The sequence below is a fragment of the Ursus americanus genome, chromosome 31 (genome assembly GCF_024610735.1).
Source record: "Ursus americanus isolate L20-20 chromosome 31, mUrsAme1.1.p, whole genome shotgun sequence".
In the NCBI taxonomy this organism is placed as follows: domain Eukaryota; kingdom Metazoa; phylum Chordata; class Mammalia; order Carnivora; family Ursidae; genus Ursus; species Ursus americanus.
In genome coordinates this window covers 36,544,788-36,571,935 of record NC_142157.1, presented here as the reverse complement: position 1 = coordinate 36,571,935, position 27,148 = coordinate 36,544,788, and the positions used below count along the sequence as shown (strand labels likewise).

Sequence of the window (27,148 nt, the reverse complement as noted above, 5' to 3'; positions counted from 1 at the left end):
CTCTGGCTTTGCCAGCACAAGAGGGGGCTGCGATTCCGGTCAGTGCTCCCATTTTCAAGGGCTAAACCACATGCAACACTTCCTGGGCCCCCAGACCCAGGAATCCTATAGCTGAAGTCACCACGTCCTACAGCCAAAAAGCAGGTTAGCACAGAAAGAATTCTCCAGCAATCCCACTATGCTGTGAAGAAGCTGGGGACACACTGGCTCAGGGCCCCTCTCCGGGTCGGGACCGTATCTGATTTAGACACGTGGGCCATGCAATAGGGCCAGCAGGGCACGGTGGACAAACACACCATCTCAACGGTCAGGAAACCAGGCTCAGAGAAGACAGTTTGCTGACGGTCACACACACTCGAGCCAGAATCTCAGCCGGGGGTGCGCCAGCAGCCACGCTACCCGTCCCCGCACGACCGAGGTGACAGGAGGGGGGCTCCCACAGCCAGAATATAACATGAGTTACTACAAGATACCGTAAAATGTATCTAATATAGTCAAGTTTCTCACAGAAGCTTTCTAGCCAAGCCAACCCAAGAGGAAAAGGAAAATCTTTCCAAGCTCGTGGTTTTAAACATGTCTTCAGTTCATCGGAAGTGATGTCCCCTGGAGCTGAACCGAGTGAGGGGTGGAACATGCACCCTCACACGCAGGCAGACCCAGACAAATGTCTGGGAAAAGCACCCGTCAGTCACCCCAGCAACGGCGGAGAGAAGCCGGGGGTGGGGCATGCTTCTGCCGTGACCGTGGGAGCGCTGTCAGACGCTCTGGCCAGCAGGGTTCACTGTGGATACTTCACGGAATTCATAAAAAGTAACAGAGACTTGCTCTAGAATCGGACACACAAGCAGCTCCTTTAGCTTTGCTATTAAAGCCACAATAATTTGCTTAAAGAAGAAACATTTATGAAATATTCCTTCAACCTCCCACCTGCTGGATTGGGAATTAGTAAAATCCTAACTACCAAAATTACCCACATTCTCACTAAAATAAACCTTTACTGAACCCCTGCTCTGTGCAGGCACTGTTTGTAGCAAGAACAGAGTTTTTCACTTTAGCTCAGCAAATACTAATATAGTAATTGAGGACGTGCTTGTATCAGGCTTTGTATTAGGTGCTCGAACTACAAAAAAGAATAAAACACAGCCTCCAACCCCAGGAGCTCGTGATCCAGCGGGAAATTGAGAGAGAGCTCTGTTAACTGCGGGGCCTGTGAGCACTTTGACAAAGTGGGTGGAGAGCCCAAGGAGAGCAGAGAATGCGTTCTCCCATCGCCCTGGGGCTCACACTATGGGTCTTGAGGGTGAGTAAGCATGAACAGATCTCTTCATAGTGGCAAGAACGCAGAGAGATTAAGAAAAAAGCAACCAGGAAAGCTGAACATTTCACGTCCAAGCTCATTGCAATCTTGGACCCTGTCAACATCACAGACCCATAGTCCACTTTGGAAGAAGAACGCCCAATTCTTATGAAGACAGATTTGTACCTGGATAAAGAATTAGTTTTCCACAAGCCCCAAACAAGCAGCTCTCGTGCTTGACTCTGAAAGAGACACTGAGAGCAGACATAGTCAGAGCGCTCAGGGGTGAGGGCACCTGTGTTTATTTTTAGGATGCATCTTAGGACTTCTCTAGGGAAGGGTTACTTTCTGTGCGGTATGACTTTGGCTGATGATGAAGTAAGTGTCCATGGCCTGGGCAAACATCAGCGGCACACCCCATCCGAGAGTGAGCCCCTCAGTGGAAGGGAGAGCCACCGCAGCTCTACAACAGCTTGTGGGGAAGCCCAGAGGGCGATCGAGCTGAAGGAAACAGCAGGTGCCATATGGGTCCTCCACAAGACGTCCTCGTAGACGTGGAGCTAATGTGTACCCAGGAGCCACCAGGAATGCCAGAGTTCAAATTACACTTTGGAAGAGTATTACAAAACTTATATTGAACATATAAATACATACTCATGGGTCTTATACTAAATCAGACATTATACAGCACCCATTATGGAGAAAATGGTTTACTGGGTAAACTTCTCTCTCTTACCTTTAGGGATTTAACTGAATACTTAATGACATTTTTGTCCAAAAGCTGAAATTGAATTAACATTTCCAAGAAACATGGTGACAAATGCAATCAAAGAGGTAAAGGGGATTTCCACCAGGACAAGACTATAAACCAGATGATTTCAGCTCTGTTTACGCCTCTTGGTATTTAAGGCATATGGGTTTTCATTAAATGACATCACAGTATGTTTCATCTCAGGTACTCATCAAACAAATTAAATTGCAAAAGTTTAATAAAAACTTCCATAAATTTGAGGAGCACCTGGGTGGCTCAGTCGGTTAACAGCCGACTCTTGGTTTTGGGTCAGGTCGTGATCTCAGGGTCGTGAGATCGAGCCCTGCATAAGGCTCCATGCTCAGCATGGAGTCTGCTTGAGATTCTCTTTCTCTCCCTCTGCCCCTCCCCACCGCCTTCATCCACTCTCTCGCTCTCTAAAATAAATAAGTAAATCTTTAAAAAAGAAAGCTTTCATAAACTTGAAAGGAAGTCTATTACCCATCTCTCTGGGATTACTAGGGTTTATACTTCTATTAAGTGGAATCCCCATGAAGTAATAGCATAGATCGCTTTATCTCTGCTTCAAGTAGAAGTATCTATCGGATCAAGATGTAACATTATAGCCTCCACTTCTGCAGACCATGAAAACAGTAGGATCCAAGTGTGTGCTTCCCTTCTGCGGTGATCGGAGGCGGCTCAAGGCCACCTTCAGCACCATGGTAAATCACTTATCCTGCTCTGAAAAGAAATCTGTACTCCAAAAGGCTTTTGAAGGGGCACCTGGGTGGTGCAGTTGGTTAAGTGACCGACTCTTGATGTCGGCTCAGGTCATGATCTCAGGGTTGTGAGATCAGGCGCCGGGGTTGAGCTCAGCTCAGTGTGGAGTCTCCTTGAGATTGTCTCTCCCCCCGCCCCCCCCCCCGCCCACGCATGCTCGCTCTCTCTCTCTCTCTCAAAAAAGGCTTTTGAAGAATTATTTTATTTTATATTCCACTTTATTTGGTGTGGTCCCTCAGATTCTATTGAAAAGCAGAGGAGAGGACTCTGGGAAGACGGTCTCCACAGCAACCAGACGACAATTGTGTGGGCAGAAAATGAAACTATTTGGGGCTCTGGAGTCTGTTAAGGCTTGTAACTTCCAGAGGAAGGTTTGGGCAATGGCAGTTAATTTTGGAAAAATTAAGACATTCCCATCAAAGAAAAAGTTGTGGGCACTCATGAAATTTAGACCTGCCATGAAAGGCTCAAGAAAGCCCTGTAGGTAGAAACAGAAAGACACTAGATGTAACTCGAAGTCATCTGAATAAGTTAAGATCTCAGTAAAGTAAATACAAGGCAATTATAAAAGCTACTGTAATCCTGGGGCACCTGGGTGGCTCAGTTGGGTAAGCGTCTGACTCATGATTTCAGCTCAGGTCATGATCTCTGTGTGGGGCGAGACTGAGCCCTGTGCCGGGCTCCACGCTCAGTGGGGAGTCAGCTGAAGATCCTCTCCCTCTGCCCCTTCCCCACTTGCTCTCTCTCCCCCCACCTCTAAAATAAATAGTCTTAAAAAAAAGCTAGTATAATCATAGCAATACTTTATAACTCTATAACTCCTTCATTTTCTACATGATTTAAGAGATTAATAAGGTAAAACAAAACAATTATTAGTCGAAAACTGTTACTGTAACTTTGGGTTTAAATTCCACTTTTTCCCCCCTACATAACAAGAGACCAATGTATTTAAAAGAATTATTACTAGATATTTTAGGCCATACAGTGTATAAAGATATAACTTTGTGACACCAGCAACTGAGAGAGGTAGAGATGGAACAGTTTTTTATGTCCCTGAAATTAAGCAGAGATAACCCAAACTGGAGAATTACAACTGTAGGCTGCCCAACCCAATCCCCATGGTCACCTCAAAGACGAAACCTGTAGAATATATATGAAAAGAAATGAGAAAGGAATTTGAATGTTTCACTACAAAAAATCAACTAAGCACAAAATAAGACAGTAATGCAGGAAATGAGTAACAGGAAAGTTATAAGATGTATGGAAAAAAATGAGCAAGATGACAGAAGTCCCTTCATTTTTTTAAAAAAAATTATTTTAGAGAGAGAGTGCGAGTAAGGGGAGGGGGCAGAGGGAGAGAGAATCTCCAGCAGACTCTCCACTGAGTAGGGAGCTCAACACGGGGCTAGATTTCACGACCCTGAAATAATGACCTGAGCTAAAATAAAGAGTCGGTCACTTAATCGACTGCACCCCCCCGGCGCCCCACAGAAGTCCCTTCTTACCAGTAATTAGTTTAAACATAAACAGATTAACTCTCCAAAGACAGAAATTGGCAGAGTGAATAAAATACATGATCCAAACATATGCTGCCTACAAGAGACTCATTTTATTTATTTTTAAAAAAGATTTTTTTATTTGTGAGAGTGAGAGAGCAAGACAGAGAGAGAGAGCAAGCATACAGGGGTTGGGGGACAGGGGAGAGGGAGAGAGATACTCCAAGTAGACTCTGTGTTGCGTGTGGGCCCGACGCGGGGCTTGATCTCATGACCCTGAGGCCATAACCCCAGCCAAAACCAAGAGTTGGACCCCCAACCAACTGCACCATCCAGGAGCCCCCAAGAGATTCATTTTAGATCAAAAGACACAAATAGTTTGAAAGTGAAAGAATGGATAAAGACATTCCATGCAGAGAGTAACCAAAAGAGAGCAGAGGTAAACTAGTATCAGACATTTAGACTTCCAAAAAGGCTGCAAAAGACAGAGAGGGGCATTACATATTAATAAAGGGTTCAGTACAGCAAGAAGATTTAACAATTATAAACATCTACACACCAGACAATAGACCGCCAAAGAAGATGAAGCAAAAATGGACAAAACTAAAGGGAGAAACCAATGTTTCTTCAGTGACAGAGACTTCAATACCCTATTCTCGAAAACAGAACAAGCAGAAAGAAGACATGTAAAAAAAAGAAAATAGGGGACTTAACACAATAAACCAAAGAGATCTGAGGGACACAGAGAACAGTCAACCACAATGGAATACACACTCTTCTCAAGAACACTTGGGTCATTTTCCAGGATAGGCCATATTTTAGGCCACAAATTAAGTCTCAGTAGATTTAAAAAGATAGATACCATATGAAGTATCTTCTCCAACCACAACAGGATGAAGTTAGGAATCGGTAACAGAAGGAAAACTGAAAAACCCACAACTTGCAAAATTAAAAAAACGCACTCTTAAATAACCACAAGGAAATCACAAGGAAAATCAGAAAATACTTAGACATGAATGCAAATGAAAATACAACATACCAAAACTTACAGGACACAGCAAAAGCAATGTTAATGCAGAAATTTATATAAACAGTTACCTTAAGAAACAAGACAGATCTCACACCTGTCTAACTTTACAACTTAAGGAATGAGAGAAAGAAGAACAGATGAAACCCAAAGCTAGCAAAAGAAAGGAAATAATAAAGACTAGAACAGAGGTAAGCAAAGCGAGAGTGGAGAAATAGTAGAGATAATCTATGAAAATAATAGTTGGTTCTTTGAAATAATCAGCAAAGCAAACCTTTAGCTAGATGGACTAAGAAAAAAGGAGGGAACACTCAAATTACTAAAATCAGAAATGAAAGCAGGGACATTTACTATAGATTCTACGGAAATGAAATTAATGATCGGAGAGTACTATGAACAAATGCACAACCTACACAAGATGGAGAAACTGCACTTCATGGAAACTGAAACACAAATTATGTGTTTGGGAACACAAAACCTGCCAAGACTAAATCACGAAGAATAAAAAATCTGAATAAACTTACAAGCAGTAAGAAAATCAAATCAGTAAAGAAGATTTTCCAACAAAGAAAAGCCCTGCACCCAATGACTTCACTGCTAAAATGAACCAAACGTTTAAAGATGAACCAATACTAGGGCACCTGGGTGACTCAGTGTGGAGAAGCATGTGACTCTCAATCTCAGGGTTGTGAGTCTGAGCCCCACATTGGGTGTGAAGATTACTTAAACATAAAATCTTTTAAAAAAAAATCAATCAATAGGTCACACTAAAAGAATGAGGGGGAAAAAACCCCCTATGATCATCTCTGACAAAACTCAACAACCTTTTACAATAAAAACACTCAATAGACTAGGAATAGAAAAAAGGGCCTCAACATAATAAAAGCCATATGGAGAACACAGAGAACATCATACTCAGCCATAAAAGTTTCAAAGCTTTACCTCTACAATCAGGAACAAGGCAAGGATACCTGCTTTCACCCCTTCTATTCCATATGGTACTAGAAGTTCTAGCCCAAGCAATTAGGTAAGAAAAATGAATGCAAGTCATTCAAATTGGAAAAGTAGAAGTAAAATGATCTCTATTCACAGATAAGGTGAACTTATTATATATAGAAAACACTAAATATTTTACAAAAAAATTATTAAAAATCAAATTCACCAAAGTAGCAAGATAAGAAGCAAAAATCACTTGCATTTCTATACATTAAATGAAAAATCTGAAGAGGAAATTAAAACAAGTCTATTTACAATAGCATCAAAGAATAAAATGCTTAGGAATTAACTCAACCAAGGAGGTGAAAGACTTGTACAATGAAAATTATAAAATATTGCCAAAAAAATTAAAGACATAAATAAATGGAAACACATACCATATTCATAGATGTCAATATTACCCTAAACTATACAGACTCAATGCAGTCTCTGAATGTTATCTGCAACTAATGAATCATTGAACATTACACCAAAAACTAACAATGTACTGTACATTGGCTAATTGAATTTAAATTTAAAAAAATTTTCAATGATATTTTTTATAGAAGTAGAAAATGCATCATAAACTTCAAAGAGAATCTCAAGGAAATCTGAATAGCCAAAACAATCTTGAAAATAAACAGAGGACTCACATTTCCTGATTTAAAAGCTTACTACAAATTTACAGTAGTCAAAACAGTGCAGTACTGGCCCAAAAACAGACACGTAGATCAATAGAAGAGAATACAGAGCCCAGAAAAAAAAAACAACCCTGCATTTATGGCCAATTGATTTTTGACAAGGGTGCCAAGAACATTCAATGAGGGGAAAGACAGTCTTCTCAACAAATGGCGCTGAGAAAATTGGATCTCCAGGTGCAAAAGAATGAGGTTGGACCTTTATCTAAAACCACACAGAAAAATTAGCTCAAATTGGATCAAAGACAGAAATGTAAGACCTAAGACAATAAAATTCTTGGAAGAAAACCCAAGACAAACGTTTATGACACTGGATTTAGCAATGATTTCTTGGGTGTGACCGAAGGCAAAGGACAAAAAAAAAGACAACATTGGACTTTATGAAAATTTAAAAATTTTGTGCATCAAAAGACACTATCCACAGGTTAAGAAGGCAATCCACAGATTAGCAGAAAATTCAGGGTTTAATATCCAGAATATACAGAGAATTTGTAAGACTCAACCACAACAACAATAAAAAACAAACAACTTGATTCAAAGGACTTAAACAGATATTTCTCCAAAGATGAAATAATGCTCAACATCACTAATCACTAGGAAAGTGCAAATCAAAACCACAATGAGATACCACTGCACACCCATTAGGATGGCTACTACTAAAAAATAAAAGCAAGAAAAACCCAGAAAACGCTGAGTTGACGAGGATGAGGAGAAGATGAAATGATGTGGCCACCATGGAAAACAGCATGGCAGTTCCCTCCCAGATTAAACAAAATGACCGTATGACCCCAAATTCCACTTCTTGGCATGTACCCAGAAGACCCGGAAACGTGTCTTGGGAGATGCTTGTACATGGACGCGCACAGCAGCGTCACTTACAGGAGCTGACGCCTGGAAGCAGCCCTTCTGTCCAGTGACGGGTGAATGCACAGACCCAACGTGAATACATTCAACGGAAGGTTAACTCAGCCTTAAAAAGCAGTCTGACCCCCATGGCAACACGGATGAACCCCTGGGACATTATGGTACGTTTAACGAGCCAGTCACAAAAGGACAGCGCCCGGACTCCACCTCTATGGGGTCCCCGGTCGTCAAAATCCCAGAGACAGAAGGGAGATGGTGGGTGCTGGGGGAGGGGACGGGGGCTCTTGATTAATAGGTAGTGAGTTTCAGTTTTATAAGATGCGGGGAGTTATGCGGGTGGACGGTGGACAGGCTCCACAGCGTGTTTTTAAGGCCACGTACGCTTAGGTTGGTTATTAGGGCGAATTTATGTTATGTGTATTTAACAACAATAATACAAAATCGAAAAAAAAAGCAGAAAAAGAGAATTGAGGTAAATGACACAAATGGAGGGGTCAGATCCCGCGGGTGGGCCAAAGGCTTCCTGAGGCTACAGAGGACGTACCAGTCCCTTGACAGGGACACTGCCCGAGCCCTGAACAACACGGGATTGTGGGCGCCGGCCCCTTACACACGGGTTGGTTACAGAGCAGGACCGTAAGCGTTTCTTCTCTCCCTCGTGACTTTCTCAACAGGATTTTCTTTTCTCCAGCTTACTTTGCTGTGAGAATACGTATATAACACACAGAAGACACAGAATAGGGTTAACGACTGCTCGTGTCACTGGTAAGACTTGCAGTCAACAGGAGGCTAGAAGCAGCTAAGTCTTGGGGGAGTCAAAAGTCATACGTGGATTTTCGACTGCATGGTGGGGGGGGTGCTCCTAACCCCCCGAGCTGTTCAGGGTGAACTGCCGCTCCGGTCTTCGGTAGGAACGAGGGTCCGTGCGGCGGGCAGTAATCCAGCCAGGATGGAACCCAAGCTAAAAAAGCAAGACACCCCAGTGCACGGAGTCTTGTAACAGGGCACCGCGACCTGAGAACCAGCAAGGAAGGAACACGTGCCGTTCTTTCTTAGGGGCTAATAAACAGCGCTGGAACGCGTGGAAGGAATCGGCCAGCCTAGGTCACCACTGAAACAGTCATGCATTTTACAGCCTCAGGAAGGGCAGGGACGCACCCGTCTCACACGCCCCTTCAAGGGTCTGCTAGAGTCCCGAAGAACATCAAGGGACAAGCCCCGCGTGGCTCGTAACCTCACGCCGTGCGATCACGTTTCTCACCTTCACTCCAGCGAGCATCCCGGTCGTGGAAACGCTGAAGTCAAGATAAGCTAGCGTGTCTGGGTTGGAAGGTTTGTAGATCTGGGCAGGCCGCTTCTTTGGCAAATCATCTGGAGCAGAACAAAGCCGTTAGCGTCTCTGAGCCAGAGGAAAAGCAGACGAGCACACGGACGTATCGGCGAGCTCGAGGACTAACCTGTGTCCAGGATGGGGGGCCACGCCCTGACGTCTACAGCCGCCGCTGCCTCCCTGGACCGTAACAACTTACAGATGAGCTGTGTTGTCATCAAGCAGGCAGAGCGACTCACCTGCCAGTCAGAGAACACGCCGTTCAGGAAGGAGCGAGCCGCTGCTCACTACGCAACCCGACGCCATTGGCCAGGCTGCCTCCCGCAGAGCCGGCGGCGGCCACCAGAGGCCTGAGAAAGCCAGGAATTGACCACAGCACACACAGCTCACAGACACTGAGGTCCCTGGGCATTTCTGGAGCTGAGGGACACCCAGTTATGAACATGCTCAGAAAGGAGCATCCCGAACACCGTTCCGCGGGTAGCTCTGTCCCAGGAAAGCTGCCACATACACCCACGGACACGATCACTACTGCCTAAAAGGAGTAATGGCCCCGACCGTCCTCCAACACCACCACTGAAAGAATTCGCATGTGCTGTCCCCAGACTAAGCTGCTCCTCCTCCGAGGGGAAAAACTTCTCCTAATCCTTTTAAACTTCCCCAAGCATAAGAAAAATTAAAATGAATCCATACTTCAAAAAAGGAATGGGACATTTCCAAAACTTGAGCAAAGAAATTAAAAAAAATGACTTTTGGGGCACCTGGCTGGTTCAGTGAGAAGAGCGTGTGACTCTTGATCTCGGGGTCATGAGTTTGAGCCCCACATTGGGTGCAGAGATTACTTAAATAAATAGTAAGAAAAATATATGACTTTTTCACCAGTTTGGTGCCAAAGCTCCCACTGTCTGTCCAGGTGCCGTGGGTGAGGAGTTACTTCCTACAGGGCTCTCCAATCCCAAGGTGTCAGCAACGCGGCCCCAGCGAGCTGAAATCCTACTTCCCGAACTAGAGGGTAGAGGCCGCACTGCCCCACCGGCCCCAGAGCCCGCCCTCCCTGGGCTCTGTGATCGAGAAGCCTCGGCACTCGGGTCCTGGCAGGGGAGGCCCGGCACTTGCAGGCACGGTTACCTCCACGATCATCTTCACGGTCGGCAGCGTCGTTGCGATGTTCTGTGGATGTGGGGGGCGGACGGTTATTGGCACACAGCCGGCGTAGAGGCAGCCGTAAAACGCTGCGATGAGGTCTATTCCTAGATGGCAGAAGAGCAGAAGTTCTCAGTCGACACAGGCAATGCCCATCAGCAGAGGTCCTAGCCCGGGGCACCGAGACCGCTGGCCGCGTCTCCTCTGCTCCCGAGTTGTGTGGGGCTTCGGCTAATACTTCCCGTTGGCCTGTTCCTTCATGTAAAAGGTGCCATCGTGGCCACAGGTTTAATATCTGTCGTTTCTCTAAGGAATTACTCAACTCTATGGTGATCGGTTTAGTGAAGGATTTAATCACTATCAACTCAATGAGCTACCTCCGATACGTAATACAACACAGATACAAACGTCTGCAAAATTTCGCATTATGCCCTCGCGTCGCACAGCACGCACCACCATCCCCACAAGAGGCCGTACGCAGAGGCATCGAGCCGCACAGAACGCAGAACCACCGGTCAGCGGTCAGAGCGAGGGCGGTGAGGGGCCCCTCCTGCCTGTTCACCTGGCGGGTAGACGAGAGCCACGTGGTCCCCGTCTTGCAGGTGTCCTCTCTCCATAAGCATCACGGCGATCTTCTCGGCACGTTTATGCAGCTGCACACACGTTAGCGAGCTCGCGATCGTACCCTGAGGATTGCAAGAACAAGTGGGTGACATGTTTTTGAACATACAGCTTTCTTGAGATGACGGACTGTAGGTACCAGCCAATCCCACGTAACGTGGATGTTACTGCGTCTGCTCACCTGTGCAACTACCAACGGTCGTCAGTTTTAGCACACTCTGGCCACCCCCCAGAAGACCCTGTGCCATTAGTGGTCACTTCCCTCTCCTTCTCACTGGCCAAGAAGGGCAGCACTGAAGAGGCATCTAGATACACTTGTGTTAACAAAAAGTATTTTATTTTTTAAAAGATTTTATTTATTTTATTTTATTTATTTGAGATAGAGCGTGGGGGGGGGCAGAGGGAGAGGGAGAAGCAGACTCCCCACTGAGCAGGGAGCCTGATGCAGGACTCGATCCCAGGACCCCGGGATCATGACCTGAGCCGAAGTCAGACACTTCACGGACTGAGCCACCCAGGCACCCCAATAACTAATATTTTAAAAAATTACTGGGGGTGCCTGGGTGGCTCAGTCAGTGAAGCGTCCAACTCTTGATTTTGGCTCAGGTCATGACCTCAGGGTTGTGGGGTTGAGCCCCACGTCCGGCATGGAGTCAGCTTGAGATTCTCTCCCTCCCTCTGCCCCTCCCCCCACTCACATGCTCGCTCAAATAAATAAAATCTTTAAAAAAAAATAATTACTTGACCTAAAAAATAGCTAAACTTACAAAAAAAAGTCAACTGAAGTCTGGGACTTCAGTGTAATTGTCAAGAGCAGTAAGAGTCAGGGGGAATGAACAGGAAAGTTAGACAAGTTGAAAATATTTTTAAGAAACACCACATCAGAAGTTGAAAAGGTCTAAAAATAAGCAAACAAAACAAGGCGACAGTAAAAAAAACAAACAAAACCAACAACGAACAGTAAAGGGAAAAACGAACCGTCAAATCCATTTTATGTAGACTTTTGTAAACACGGAGAGACAAATGGAAAACACATTTGAATCAAAAAACACCTTAAAAACACTTGCAACTTCCTGAGGATCTATAATTATTTCAAAACCAAGAGTTGAAGAAAATAAATAAAATAGAAACAATGCTCTTCACAATCAAACCTTATTAATTTTATTTATTTATTTTTAAAGAGATTTTATTTGACAGAAAGAGAGCAAGCACAAGCAGGGGGAGCAGCAGGCAGAGGGAGAAGTAGACCCCCTCTGAGCCGGGAGCCCTATGCGGGGCTCGATCCCAGGACCCCGGGATCATGACCTGAGCCGAAGGCAGACGCTTAATGACTGAGCCACCCAGGCGCCCCTCAAACCCTATTTTAAAGTGATCCATAGGGTGAAGGGCCTTCCCGGAGCCACGGGCGCGCCGGCCCACGGCATCCGGGGCTGGGAAGGCTCCACACACTGAACGTGGCCCCGGGCATCTCGACAACACCATTTGCTCCGACGGAGGGAGCCAGCGGTCCAGCGGCAGCGGGAAGAACAGCGAGACACTGTGATTTTCGGGGACTCGACGCAAATGTCACGTGTGGAGAGTGAAGTCCCAAGGGAAGAGCGGTGAGCAAACTGGTGTGGAAGGCGGGAAATGCTGAGTGGACAGAGGCGACCAGACCCTGGGGTCCCCTACAAACGGACAGTGGTGCTCTAGTGACGGGAGATGCTGGGAACATGTTAGAATTCCCGTTAGTATGGCCCGTTGGTTAGAAACACCTGCTCCGGGTGGCGGGTGGGACCTTTTATCATCAGGACACAAACACCAGCGCTCCGTGTTTGCCAAAATCATTCACAAACTAACGGACTGTTGTGTCGAGCTCCAGGAAGCAACACGGTCCCCTCACCGGTGTATGAGCAGCGCCCGGAGCCACCAGGGGCCTGCCCACAGTCTGGCCCTTTCCCACCGGCCAGGACTGGTCTCTCCTACGGGGCACAGGGTCCGCTTACGCGTCTCTGAACGGAACCTTCTCGTCGCACACGTTTCCCTCCATTGTCTCTCTTCTGAGGAAGGTTAAAATGTCAGATAATGGGAGAGTCACAGCAGAGTGCGGCAAAGCGGGGTAAACAGAGCCCCAGGAGGCTGGAGCGGGAGACGCAGCCACACCGCGAGAGCTTGGACCCTCCAACATCGGACACTGAGCTCCCACTCCTGGAGACCACACCTGTGCCTCGGAGCCAAAATGAATGTGCTTCTTGACCCAAATGTCCTTTCAGCAGTTCAAAGTGAAGACGAGCACAGTGATGGGGGGACCCAGGGCCAGCTCCACCCCTGTGCTGGCGGTGGTGGGGACTGTCCCACCCCCCCCGTCCTGGGGGGCAGCCAGCACCCCTCCTGACCGTCAGGTGGGGACAGGCCGCGTTGCTGGCAGGTGGTGGCACGCCACAGGGACGGCGCTGGCAGAAGGGGTTCACCCTTCCGTCCCCGCGGAGCTAGACCCTGCTGTTCTGTCACTACCCTCCGGCCGCTGGTACGGCGCCCCTGTCTTATCTCAGGTGGCAAGCACTCCTGCCTCCAGAGCCGACCTTCTCCCCAGTTCCAGGAGATCCGAGGCCAGTCCTGCCTGCAGCTCAGAACCAGCAGCCACGAATGTGTCTGAAAAGACGTGCTGGCCCTGGTGTGTGACAATTCCCACTGACACACTTCAGAAAAGGTGAAATTTAATCAGTATGATGCTGTCCTTTATCTTTAGCCACCTCTGAATCAGTTCACGATGCCAATCATGGATTTTAGCGGGAAAGTCCCCACCCCACGCAGCAGGCCCTGTGGGCGAGGCGGACTCTGGACTCATCCACAGGACGCCTGGAGACCAATGCTGCCCCAAGCCGCCCGGAGGGGCTGTGCTGGGACAGGGAGCGCGGGGCCACCGGCCGCCAAGCACAGCCAAGCACAGCGCTTGTCTCCCCCCTCCTCCCCTGTGGGCTGACCCTGCCTCGAGGGAACCCCCGCCAGCCCATGCGGCCCCAGGTTCCCGTGTGGGAGTTCCCGCACAACCTCCCGCCTCCAGAGAAACACCACTGGAGTTGGCTCCGAACAATGCAGGACCACAGGTGCACGGCCCACAAAATGGCAGCCTGTGATCCTTGGCCACCAGCTGCCTGACCCCCATCAACATCCACGGGAAAGGGCGAGGTGTCCATGAACACAGGAGAGTCTGGTATAAACCACCTCACTGGGGAAATCAGGGCTGACCTCTCCTAAAGGAGGTTTCGGGTGGGGTCATGACAGCGTGGCAGGACAGGGTCTCCACCACCCAACCCCTGTCCTGAGTCAACAAATTTCAGTGTCAAGGATTGTGAATTTAGGCACCATTTTTGAAGTTTTACATGAAATTAAATAATGAATGAAAAAACACTAGGAATTCAGAAAAAGCCAAATAGGATTTATACTTTAAAATTCTAAAGAAGTTGCTACAAGTAAAAAAAAAAGTTTAAAAAGATTTAGCTGATGTTTCTGTTAAAAAAAAAAATAACAGATGGTCTTTTGTATGGGAAGAAGTTCTAACGTGCAGCTTTCCGTGATTTGCAATGAATTAGAGCCCCACTTCCTACTATAAATCTGGCAGATCCCTTACCTCCCGAGGGCGTTGGCAGGGGGGGAGAGCATAGGAACCAATCTGTCTGCAGCAAGCAGGAAGCTGGCCTCACAGCAGCCAACGGTCCAGCGGCACACGGGAGCCTTGTCAAGGCGCCAAAGGCACGACCGACAGAATGCCCCTCGCAGGACGGAGGCCATCAGGAAAATGAGGGGGCCACATGCGGGCCTGACAATATTTTGGATCCACGAGGTAAGTTTTTCACCAGTTTCTTTTTAAAATACTGCTTTTAGGAAACACAGAATTATGTGTGTGGCTCGTGCTACCCTCGTATGGGTAGTGCTGCCCTGTGCGGGTGCCTGAGGCGGAAACTAGGGACCACAGCCATAAAGATGGCGGTTCTAGCCTTTGGCCCCGGCCCGGCACTCGTATGTTGCGGGGGGGCGGGGGGCTGAGGGGCTGGGGATGAACACCGAGGCTCGGGCAACCAACTAGCTCAGCATGCCGCTGCGGGCACGTCCAGAGCTGTGTGCAAATGGAAGCCAGCCACGCGAAGCAACCTTTCTCCAGGCGGACCCACTCACAGCTCCGACCTCCTCCTCACCCCATCCAATTTTCTGTTCTCTCTAACGAAGCGGGACTCACTTCTGGTGACTCATCTTCCCCCAACGATCCAGCATCTAGCTATGCGGATGGCCATGGCCACGGGGTCAGGGATGGGGACACCCATCACCCAGGTCAGAGCAGCTCATGCGGAGCCCAGGGTGCAGGCGTCGCCCCAGGGGACCAGCTGAGGGCTCTGCTCTCACGCGGGCATCCCGCAGTTGGATGTGGTGAGCACAGCTCTGTCTTCCTCCCTGCTGGTACAGGTCCTCCATGAACACACCCGCAGCATCTCTGAGTCTGTGTGTGCGGCAGGGTGGTCTCCAACTCCTTTGGCTGCCTATTTATGGCTCCAGGGCATCCAGGCACGGATCCTCACCCTCCCTTCTCAACCCCACTGCAAGTAGGAGAGAACACGGGCACCGCGCTGGGGAGGGCTGGGGGATGATGAGGACCTGCCCCTTGCTGTCTCGCGGCTTGAGTCTACGGAGGACACCGCGTCATACCTAGCACACCACACCACGGCAGCGTCTGGGAAGCTAAGCAGGGGGCAGAAGTACTTCAGTGAGGGGGGGTCTGAGCAGATGTCCCTCCCGGGGGCAGAGGACGGTCATCCCTCTGGGTCGTCCCTCTGGAGGGGATACTGGAAATCTCCGCAGGGCCACTGAGAGACCACAGGAAGGACGGTCTCCAGGACACATGTGGAGGGCAGGGAAATTAGGGTGGCACTGCAGAGCCGAGGACCACCGGCAAGGCAGCGGTGTGAGCAGAGTGGGGGACAGCAGAGTCTTTCCTGCATGGACAGGCTGAGGACGGAGCTAATGGAGGGAAGAGCAGAAAAGCAGAGCCGGCAATTCCAGGGGCTCGGATCCTCAGGAGCCCAGATGCAACGCGTCCCACTGCCATGCACCTGGGAGCACAGGACAGTGAATCCAGGGAACAGGTCCCCACGGGCCCAAGGGCAGACGCCCCTGACGGAGGCCAGGGTGGCAGGAACACTTTCTAAGACTCTTCTTGGGGGACGCCTTGAACAGATCCAAGGAACACGACAACTCGAGATGGTCGGGACATCGGCGGTAAGGACCTGAGCTGGCTTCCGGGAGCTGCACCACATGGAAACTTGTCTGATAACTGGATGTCCAGACGAGAAACTCAGTTATGGGGCTGGCATTGCCTTTTGCTTGTCTCTAATCGATTATTCTAAATGGCAAGAGGTAGCTTTGCACACGAAGATTTTGATATTTTGCAAGGAAGACCTAAACCTACTTGTCAGGCTTTATTTCCAGAGCAAAGAAAAGGTAAGTATATTAAGACGTTCACATGTAGTTTTTATTGTTACTACTATTTGCTTGCATAGTTCAGGTCTTATCCCCCAGCTCCACTGTGGAACGGCACTGGATGAGTTTGCTTTTCCAACGTGAAATGTCAACACAAACTTTCACTGAGCTTGTAACACAGAAATGACCTTCATTCTCCAGAACGGAAGTCTACAGTGAAACCCTCACTTTCTACTTACAGAAAAGTAGTTTACTAATAAAAGTAGAGACAAAAATATCTAATAGATCTGAACTGTTCCCTATTTTGGGGGGGATATCACAAAAAAAAAATCGCTAAAATTATGTGAAAAGGCACACATAAATGAGAAGGACGACACATGACACTGAAGCGAAAGGACTGAGCGGGAGGAAGAGAAAGCCGCCGGGGGCGAGCGCGAGATTCGCGTGCCGCGAGCTCACCCTGCAGTTGAGCAGCGTGTACAGGACGTGGTCGGGGGTGGTCTGCGCCCTCCACTGCAGGACCTCCGAGAGGAACAGGAACTGGAAGAAAGCACAGCCGTTAGCTTCATCCGAACAGACCACGGTCACACTGACATCCCATCGTCTCAGTGCTGTCAGGGTGGCTCAGAACAGCCCGCTCTCCCACAGAGGAATGAGGACATCCCTGTCCAACAAAATTGGGAGACTAAGCCAGGCTTATGGGGTTTTCCCTGGACGACTTGGAATGCACTGCACCCGATCTGGACGTGACAGTGACAGGGAGGTGGCGTGATGCCTGGTCAGGGACGTGTCCTGCCATCTGCCCGGGCTGGGAGAACGGCATTCCCCTGACAGATGGAGCAGCCAACACAGAAAAATCCCTCCTCCTGGGCTTCCAGAAGAGGGTGATTTCTGGGGGCTGGAACGGCAGAACGAGATCTACCCTGTTCTTAAAACGGGCTCTCTTCTATTTGCTATTCAGAACAGTCACTCCCCAAGGTCATTCAATGGCATTGCCAACCACAAAGATTGTAAGCAACACATGGACTCGGTCTACGACAGCGAAAAAAAGATCAGCCCCACCTCATGTCCGGTCACAGGAAACACCCAGGCATATCCCTCAATCTACTTCATTAATAGAAATGTATTCTGAGGTGGGAACATGGGGACCAAGTGCTTTCAATGAATGTAATTCTATTTGTTACCAAACCGGCAATATTCGAAGTGGTTGATCTTGTCACATTTCCTGGTAGCTCACAGAGACTGGGGCCATCACTTGGTGACTCATCAGCGCCCTCAAGTCTGAGCGGTTATAACGGGGAGACGAGCCCAGCGATGTGTACGGTGGATGCGGCCCCAGATCTCTCCTCCAGCCCCCAAGGACATGTTAAGGACGCTTGGTTCCCCACTGGGTTCTGAAGCCTTGCCCCAGGTTGCCATGAGGCTGTCTGGGCATTAAATCAGGGCTGGTGGGAAGAGGAGAAGCAAGTACCACCGGATGCCCAACCCCAAGAGATGCATCTTCCTTGTGAGGTGATACAGTGTGTCTGCTGGACCAAGGGGGCAGGACACAAGAGGCCCACGGTATACACGGGACTGGCAGCCCATGACGCAGCAGCCCGTGGGCACAGGGCTCGGAGAGCAGCCCGGCCTCGCGCTCACCTTGCGGGCCTGGTCGTTGTCTTCAATCTGGCCCAGGTCTCTGCCGCTGGCCTGTGCGATCCTCTTCCCAGACACCAGGTTCCCCACCATCACAGAGGCAGGGCCGATTTCTGGAAAGAACATGAGGAATCAGGTGAACTCACAACAGGCCCTCCCACGTGGTGCTCACCCTGGGGAAACCCTTTCAAAGGCCAGGCTCTGAGAAAATCTTATTACAACAGGATTTCCATGGTGTCCCAACAATGAGAATGATGGCAAACTCGAACAGGTCTCGATTATAGTTCCGTAACAAGGCTTTCGCCAAATCCCACTGCCAACATTCTCCAGTTGGAGGAATGTTGGGACCTATGCACATTAGTGTCTGGGAGAAATAACGCACAAGACTGACAAGGAATCAACACAGATGCGCCTCCCCGCCACGCCCTCAGGGCTCCAGATCACGCGTATGGTGCTGGTCAGTGTCGCCGAGCGGCCGTCTGAGTGACTGCGGACACAAAGTGCTGCCCGTGTTTTACGAATACGTCCTGTAACGCAGGGAAGAACACTGCTAAAGGCTCAGACACGGCCACTGTCCACCTCACGGACGGAACGCTCTGGGCTGTCAGCCAGGCCCACGGAGAGGCAGACAACGGAGCCAAGAGGCTCCTGTTCAAAGTTCCTCTTACACCACTGTTACGGACTCGATTACCAATGCTCTTTTCACAGGAGAAAGGCAGATACAATCTACTCTGATAGCTTTCTTTTCAATGAAAGAAACAAGTTTCTTAAAGAATTGCAGAAATTCTTGCAAAATTTCTAACTACAAGAAACCCTAGACACCCTCTAGGTTTCTCAAATTGCTACCATTCACTGTGTTTTCATCTCACACACATACTCACATTGAAGAGGGGAGGGTTCCCCGTTCCAGGAGACCGTGCCATTGCGTGAGTGCGCGTGAGATGGAGGTGAGGAGGGGAGGCAGGGAGGGAGTTTAAAGAAGGCAGTAGAAATAACCAAGATACTAGTCACCACTAAATAAAGTTCTTACTAACCCTTTACCGAAGGTCGACTTACAGGCTTCTAAATCGGGACATTTGTTGCACTGTGTTATCACACACGAAAAGCTGTTTATCACAGCTCAGAAAGTTTTAGACGTGGGCTGAGGGGTGGGGGCCAGCGGCTGCCAGGTACCCCGGGCTCCAGCCCGCCCTGGGAGGATGGGCAGGGCAGGGGTGACACCCGCAGGGGACTGTCCAGGGCAGCAGGCCCCATTCTTCTCTGCAGACACGTGGCCATCCGGACCTGGGCTAACATAAACTAGGCACCATCACAGCAACGCAGGAGAAGGCCGGGGCTTCCAGGCAGGACTGAAATCTTCACCTTACGCAATCTCTAGGAGCCCTGATACTGGCTTCCGTGTCATCACAGAACACGCCTCACAGACTCCACCCCGTTATGTTTGCATTGTCGTGTGTGAACTTTCTTCTCTTAGCTCACAGTACAGAAATTCTGAAGAAGGGATGATGATTTCATATTTAACAAAACGAGAAGAAAACGAGGCAGCATGGTGCACGCGCACTGAGCGCAGCTGCCGTGCGGACGGAGCTGAGGCTCGCCGGGGAGCCCTGCTGACGGGCCCTTCGCTTCCTGCCTTGGGGTCTGTGGGTGAAGTGTCCTGAGGTCTCCTCGGTGACCAAGGTGGGCAGGACAGTCCTGGGAAGCCACTCTGGCCTAAACTCACTTGAAGTATTCTCGGTAATTTTTTTTAAGAATTCAAGCGAGGGTGGAAGCACTGCTCCGGGGTGCCAGCAGGCGGTCCCGCCTTCCTCGACATTTGTCTCTGCCGGAGTTGTCTGGATGGGAAGCTCGGACCTTACATGTCTCTCTCCCACGTGGATTTAAGAATTATCTTTTTCCAAACACTTTTTGGAGACAGGTGCTTTCCTGTGCCATTTATTTACAAAATCTGTCCCCCTACCAAGGACCGAGGGTTTCCCCGCCTTGTCGAATGAGGTGGGTGTGTGTGCGGACACCCTTACACAGTTCACTGCCTCCTGATTTGAACCCTGGAGCGGGCTCCTCCCTGCTCCCCTTCCGCAGCTCCAATACAATGTATCCCAGGGACTGTTAACCCCCCGGGGTTTTCTCAATGTTTGTAACATTGCTGCTGGCCGGACTCATGGGTTAAAGGTCTTTTAACACTTGTGCTCAGTTAAGACACTCAAACACACGGAGTTGTTAGTTGAGCAAATATGAATCCATCCAGTAAAGAGGCAATTAGGTTGTCTACAAATTATCTCAATTTTAGGGGCTCTGCTTGAAGCTTCCAGCAACACCGTCATGGAAAAATGGCCCTACTAAACGTCTGCCTTGGCTCCAACCAGTACTCGTCCACAGTCGTTAAGTGTCTATCCTAACGGAGCCTTAGAAATCACCTCGTCCAGCTCCTTCGTTACACTAGGGAAACCGAGGCTTTGGGGAAATGCCATCTGTCTGAGGTCCATTATGGGTCATCAGCTGAGGGAGGAAAGTGGACCAGTACCTCACAGCTGCCACGAGTGTTTGTGAAAAACAGTTCTTTTCAGACACAGAATTACATCACCTTTCAAGAACAGATAGGACACCAAATACCTTCTTAAAGAACTGTTTCCTTAAATCAATCACATGAAGCTTCGTTCACCCCGTTGCAGCAGCAATATGCGAGCAGCCCAGCCCTCGCCACTCATACGTTCTGGGCTTGCTCAAGGGAAGAAGGCCATCCTCAGGCGCCCTGACGCTGCTCCCAGAGCAGACAGTGTGGGCCTCTTCACTCAGCCGGGTTCCTCTGGTTGCAGATTCTTGACATCTGGCAGGTAAACTGAGCCCAGCAGCCCTGGAACTGTATCACGAGCTTGCCGACGACCCCCCACTGTAAGCACCTGTCCTGGGTTCACGAACTGTGACCCACAGATTTCACGTGGGCTTCTCCGCTCTGGGACCACTGGTGGCCAGGCCCCGGGGCCGCGGTGTGTGATGGTGAATGGAGGTGAGCGGGGGACGGGGAGAGGGTAGTCACCTCTGAGTGACCCCGCCGCCACGATCCATTACACTCACAGACACACACACACCCAGACGGAGCCACTGCTCTCCCCCTCCCACCGCTGTTTATGCCCTGAGATAAAAGGAGACCAACGACGTGATTCTTCCTCCTTTCAATATGCCCACGGAAGGGCAATGTGTTGTATTTGGGGGGCTCGCCACTTGAAGCCGTGTGCCCACTGAATTTAAGGAAATGGATACTGTCAGCTGTAACTTTACAGTTTCCTGCAACAATGATACAAACTAGCGACTGAAAGAAAAGAGGAATAAGGAGGGTATTAGTTAAGGGAATCTGGAATGTAAGGAAACCAGGAATAGCACAGAAATCGGATGAAAACCACAGAGCTACTGTGCCCAGAAAGCAGACAGTGACCATACGCGTTTCCCGAGAATCCACTCCTCACGGGAGGAGAGAACAAAATGCTGCCACATCTATGTACCACGGGACACAGGACTGTCTCTGCACCACAGGGAGTGACAGCCAGGGATGTAAGTCAACACATGCTCTACGCGAGGGGTGACCCGCCCTCCTGCAGCATCAGCAGCCACACCGCAACCGCACGGGACCACCCAGCTCTCCTCCAATCTCTCTTAGGGGCCTGGGCCTCAGTCCCTGCGTTTACCATCAAGTGGACTGCGCCCCGTGGTGACCCAACCGCCTCTGGCTGACTCCATCAACTCTGCCCGCGGCCACGCTGAGCTGGGTGGACACACAGCTATTGGGTCAATCCCTGAACGTGTCGCATGTGAAACGGGGACAGAAGAGTGCCCACCACGCAGGCCCCATGAGAAGAGAGGAGTTCGTGTGTGCAACACGTGGAAACCGTGGCCACCGTGCCAGGTGCTCCCTCTTTCGTTCTAGAACACAGCCTGACTGCGCACCCCTGCCGCCCCTGCGCCCCTGGCACCTCCGCGCCCCTGGCACCTCCTGTCAGTCGCTGGCAGAAGAGCTGAACCTTCACCGTCCTCAGTCTTGTGATCAATCCCCTTTCACGGAAAACTGTGTGCAACCCTGAGGAGCGCGATCGATTAGTTGCCAGGAAGACAAAGTCAGATAATGGATAATTACACATCCCCAAGCCACAAGTGCTAAACACACATTCACTCTTGTAACTACATCGCGAATAAATTTGTAGGATTCCTCGCATGTTCCAAGCAGCTTCTCCACAGGTTAGCTACTTTGACCCCTAACTTAGCCACGTGAAACAGATGTTATTGTAACGTGTGCACAAGTAAACCCAGGTTGCAAGGCTCTGTGCCTGGAAAAACGCCCCCGGCCAGACCCAGGAGCTCCTTCCCAGCGTTCTGCACCTGCCCGGCTCCCTGCTGTCCCAGCAGAGCCCTAGTGTTGCACCCTCAGGTGGGGTGGGGTCACACCCTGGGAACACGCAGACCAGGAAAAGACAAGGGCTGAACACCCCTGACAGGCATGGCGCCCACAGCTCCCAGTTCCCAAGAGCCACCGGACTCCGCACAACCCTCCAGCCCATGAGCCCTACCTGGTTGCTTCTGTCGAGGTTTAGGCAAATTTGTGACACAGGTATGGGGGCACATCAGGACATTGCAGGGGTGAAGTGAGCCCTCCAGGAAGAGCTGCTTCGTTTCTGACAAGTGGATCCCACCAAGCGGGGTTTTGGGGAGGGTGTTTGCTGGAACCAAGGCCAGGCAATAAACCCCAACTTGATGTATGCTGTCGATTGCCTGGAAAGTCAGAGAGGGAACCACATCAGAACAGGTATTACAGATGGACGGGAAGCAAATACTCAGACTGTGTAGACTACTGTCTCCTACACGTGAGTGGGGTGAAGATGCCAAGAGAAGGGCTACCTCTCCAAACCGAGTAATCTTATGTGGGATTTGTGGAATACCGCACACACTAAGAAAGGAAATTTGGAACAAGATAATACACTCTCAAAATGAGAAGAAAAGCCATGACTTGTGACACCCCCAAGGGAATGGGGGGAGCCAGTCTGGCAGAGCCCTGATCCCTAACCTTGGTCCACGCAGTTATACGTTTCCCGGTCGGTGCAATTTCTGACCCAGTGGGGTGACGGCCAGGGAGCACAGGAGCCCAGTAGCGGAGGGCCGGCCACGTCCAAACCGACGGTCAAGGGAAGCTGGCACGAAGCAGGGGAGACTCTGCAGGGCGGGGAGGGCTACCTGAAGCACTCTGCTCATCCACTGGAAGCTGTCCTCCTCCGTGGAGTCCGGCCTCTGCTCGGCCACAATCACAATCCGCTCGTCGTGCAGGACGGTCACTGAGAACACGGCTATCCTGCGGGGACAGAGAGGGGACGGCGCAGGGGCACACACTGGAGACGTGCCGGGAAGTAGCATTCTGCCACCAGGAGCTCGTCATCACTGGCCCAAACGGGAATCGCGGGACAGGCAGCTCGGGCCTGCCGAGGTCGAGGAAGCCCCACAACCCACATCATGAGTTTGCACCTGCGAGGCCGTGCCTGCCACACGGTAGGAATGCTCTGTTTGGGACAACTGGTTTCTGCCAAACATGCCTGCCTCTCTCTCGGGAAACGCGGCATCGTGGGACGTGGACCCCAGAGCCCACCTCTCTCTCGGGAAACGCGGCAACGTGGGACGTGGACCCCAGAGCCCGCCTCTCTCTCGGGAAACGCGGCAACGTGGGACGTGGACCCCAGAGCCCGCCTCTCTCTCGGGAAACGCGGCATCGTGGGACGTGGACCCCAGAGCCCGCCTCTCTCTCGGGAAATGCGGCAACGTGGGACGTGGACCCCAGAGCCTGCCTCTCTCTTGGGAAACGCGGCATCATGGGACGTGGACCCCAGGGGGCCCCTTCTCACGCAGATATTATTTTTACTTAACACAGAGGAGAAATGATGAAAACATGTATGGAGTTTAGGAAATTTCTATAAAACTGGACACTCAGAACTAGTTGGAATGTCAAAGGTGGCTGAGTCCCACCAGCTTAAGGAATTGGTATAATTTCATATAAAAAGCGTAGTGTCAAACCGAGTGCCGAATTCACACAGGGCACACCCACCTTCCCCTGTAGACGAACTTCATGGGCTCCACGGCCAGAGCTGTGGCAACGATGTCGTCAGCGTTGTGTCTGCGCCCGCTGACCACCATCAGCCCGTCCATCTTGCCCACCACGAAGACGAGCCCCCCAGGGCCGACAAAGCCCAGCAGGCCTGTCCTTACGAAGGGGTACTCACTGACCGGGGCCCCCGAGCTTGTCACGGGGAACACCTGCGGACACACAAGGGGTGAGTGCCGGGGGGGTGCCCAGCCCACCTGCGCCCTCCCCCCTGGAGCCGACCGGCCCAGTGTTAGTCTAGCGGCGTCTCCTTGCGGAAGGCCCTGCCCCGTCCCCCGCCCCCCAACTTTCGTTCCCCCACTGCCCACATGCAAGGCCGCCCACCGGTTGCCGTTCAGGGCTTCTGAACCTAAGATGTGATAGCAGAGATCATTATGACAGTGTAATGAACACTAATCAATTCTGTTATAAATTCCAGCATCAACGTGATAAACGGAAAACCAAAGACGTGTACTACAAGTCGTAGGGTGATCCCTGTTCATCAGTGTTTCCCTATCAGGACGACACCAGAAAGGAAAAACACAAAGGAAACAAATCCCAGTGCCCCCAGTCTGCACCTGGGTCCTCAGACCCTGCAGGAAAATCACACGGAAGAGATGGGTTTTATGCAGACGGTCTAGCTAGGCTTCAGGGACATTTTAGAAACTCGAGTCCACACTCAGCAAAGGCACCTGTACAGGGCACGACATTGCATCACGTTCTAAACTGTAAGGGACGAGTCCCCAAACGAACCCGTTTCCCACGTGATGTCATCAACGTGTGTCCCTCCCACAGTCAGGCACCACCTGGCAGGTGAGATACCAGCTCTGGGAGCAGGCAGAGTGACACGGAGTTTACTGCCGGGCCGCGCGCGTGTGAGGCCAGTGCGTGCGCTAACCGCAAGCCACCACGTGTGTGGACACCTCGCACGCACGTGTGTGCGCACACACTGGCTCCTGCTGTGTGCATCTGTTCACACCTGGCCAAGCCTGGCCTCGGCAGGCAGGCCACAGGAGCGGCCCCAGCAAGGCCGGGACAGGTGTGCTCGGCCCCGTCCCTCGACCCTCGGCTGCGGCACTTAGGAAACGGGCAAAACTAGGAACAGCAATATATACAAAAGGCCCTTTCTAAAGAAACGATTCTTCCCCTTTTCCAACACTGGCTACAAGGTGAGAAACTCTGATAAGCCAAATTTACTGAAAATTATACAATTAGCAGCAAAATGTGCGACCATTTTAGTTACAATGAATACGTTTTATTGAGAAAACAAAACCTTCTCTTTCATGTCTGTGCACCTGTAAGGGTCACCTGCAGAGCACACCTGGAGGGAGCACACCCCCACAAACCTACCTCGAAGGTGTTCTTGGTCATGCCCGACAGGCCGTAATAGGACGTGCCTGTTGCAATGGCGCACACGCAGAGCTCCCCAATCTCGTCTGTTCTACACAGCTGAGGGACGCCATCCGGCTTCACCGAACACATGATGGCTGAAAGCAAAACAAGACACATGGGTCACGTCAGAGAGGGACGGGGGGTGAGGGAGACAGAGACACAGATGAGGAAGGGAGGGCGAGGGAAACAGAGAGAGACAGAGGGATTGGGGAGAGGGGACGGAGAGACAGAAAGGGGACCGAGGGATGGGGGGACAGAGACACAGAGAGACGGGGGATGGGCACAGGGACAGGGAATTAATGACCAAGTAGGAGTGAGAGCAGGTGAACAGAAACAGCACTGGAACATAAATGCGAATATACAAGTGGGCCGGGGACTCGTTTTCCCTGAAGTGAGTCATGAATCTTCACGTTGTAGGAAAACACCCAGTTCCACTGTTGTGATATCAGTGCATAACTGAACATGGGAATCGTATTTAAGGGGAGTGACTTCTGCCGTCTGGATACGAGGAGGCTGCATGGAGGAAGCCCAGGGTCCCCGGCTGCCCGCGGTGCTTTCATATGGCACACGCCCCATGTTCCCGCCACAGACCTCAGGTCCGTCCAAGAGCCGGAGCCGGCGTTTCGGGAGGTGGGGTGGATGTCCAGCGATGGCTGCAGTGCCCTGACCACTGCGTGTGCTCATTTGTGGAAAAGGTCCATGACTTTCAAAAACAGGCTCTTCCACTACAACGAGCACTGCCGATCCTCCAAAGCCCCACCGATGGGTTTTTATACCATCCGCGGCCAGCCTGGGTGCCCAGCCTTATCCAGCCTGTGGGGACGGCTTGCAGGGGGAGAAGCCTCCCGGGGGCTGCAGGGGTGCAGCAGGGCCCCCGGCGCCCCTGGGGAAGAGGACTCTGGGGTCCCAGCATGAGAGGAGCACAGACGCCCTTGGAAGCTTCCTGAATATTCTTTCACAGGAGAGAGAGCATTATCACAAAGCTTTAAGGAATTTAAGTGTCCCGTCTGCGTTCATGCCAGAGGGGCACGGGGAGCCGGGCGGGAAGGCATGTGCTAACAATGGACCAGCCCACCGGCCACGGCTGGGGTTCCTGCCTCAACGCCCCATGCCATCTGCAGCCCGGCACCCACACTCACCTCCAGGCATCACGAGGCCGACGTCCTGCACGGTGAGCACAGACAGCTTTTCCTCGGAGTCTACCCGGATGACGCCATAGGTCAGCCCGTGCATGGAGAGGACGCCCCGGCCTGGGGGCTGGTTGCTGTCATCCGTTGGCCTGAAAGAGCAGGTGTGTCTGAACGGGCAGAAGCAAACAGGCTGCTGTCGCCAAAGGGACACACAAACACATGCTGAAGGGAGCTAGCCACGATGGGGACCCACCGGCCCCCGAATGCGACCTGAATGCCACCCGCCCCGCGATCTGGCTCGCCGGGGAAGGCTTCTGCTCTGTCCACAAGATGTCTGTGTCACTAACTCTACCTCCGGGTTTCTGGGATAGAAGCGTGAAGGCCTGCAGTCAGTAAGAAGAGCGTCTGATTCCTTCTCTGCCCCTCCCTCTCTGGGTCAG

General features: G+C 50.7%; 1 protein-coding gene across 5 annotated transcripts in view; it reads right to left on the bottom strand.

The window, feature by feature from the left end:
- DIP2C (DIP2 acetate--CoA ligase C (putative)) overlaps positions 1-27,148 on the bottom strand; it is a 390,975-nt gene that overhangs the window by 56,977 nt on the left and 306,850 nt on the right. For all 5 annotated transcript variants that reach the window (XM_045812960.2, XM_087857775.1, XM_045812961.2 and 2 more), the window contains 11 exons: positions 26,718-26,857; positions 25,537-25,673; positions 24,151-24,359; positions 23,292-23,406; positions 22,631-22,832; positions 18,075-18,184; positions 16,893-16,973; positions 10,924-11,047; positions 10,347-10,468; positions 9,346-9,457; positions 9,150-9,259 (listed from right to left, as the gene is read on the bottom strand). In XM_045812960.2, coding sequence (XP_045668916.1) covers positions 9,150-9,259; positions 9,346-9,457; positions 10,347-10,468; positions 10,924-11,047; positions 16,893-16,973; positions 18,075-18,184; positions 22,631-22,832; positions 23,292-23,406; positions 24,151-24,359; positions 25,537-25,673; positions 26,718-26,857 — 1,462 coding nt within the window. The remainder of the gene's footprint in view (positions 1-9,149; positions 9,260-9,345; positions 9,458-10,346; positions 10,469-10,923; positions 11,048-16,892; positions 16,974-18,074; positions 18,185-22,630; positions 22,833-23,291; positions 23,407-24,150; positions 24,360-25,536; positions 25,674-26,717; positions 26,858-27,148) is intronic.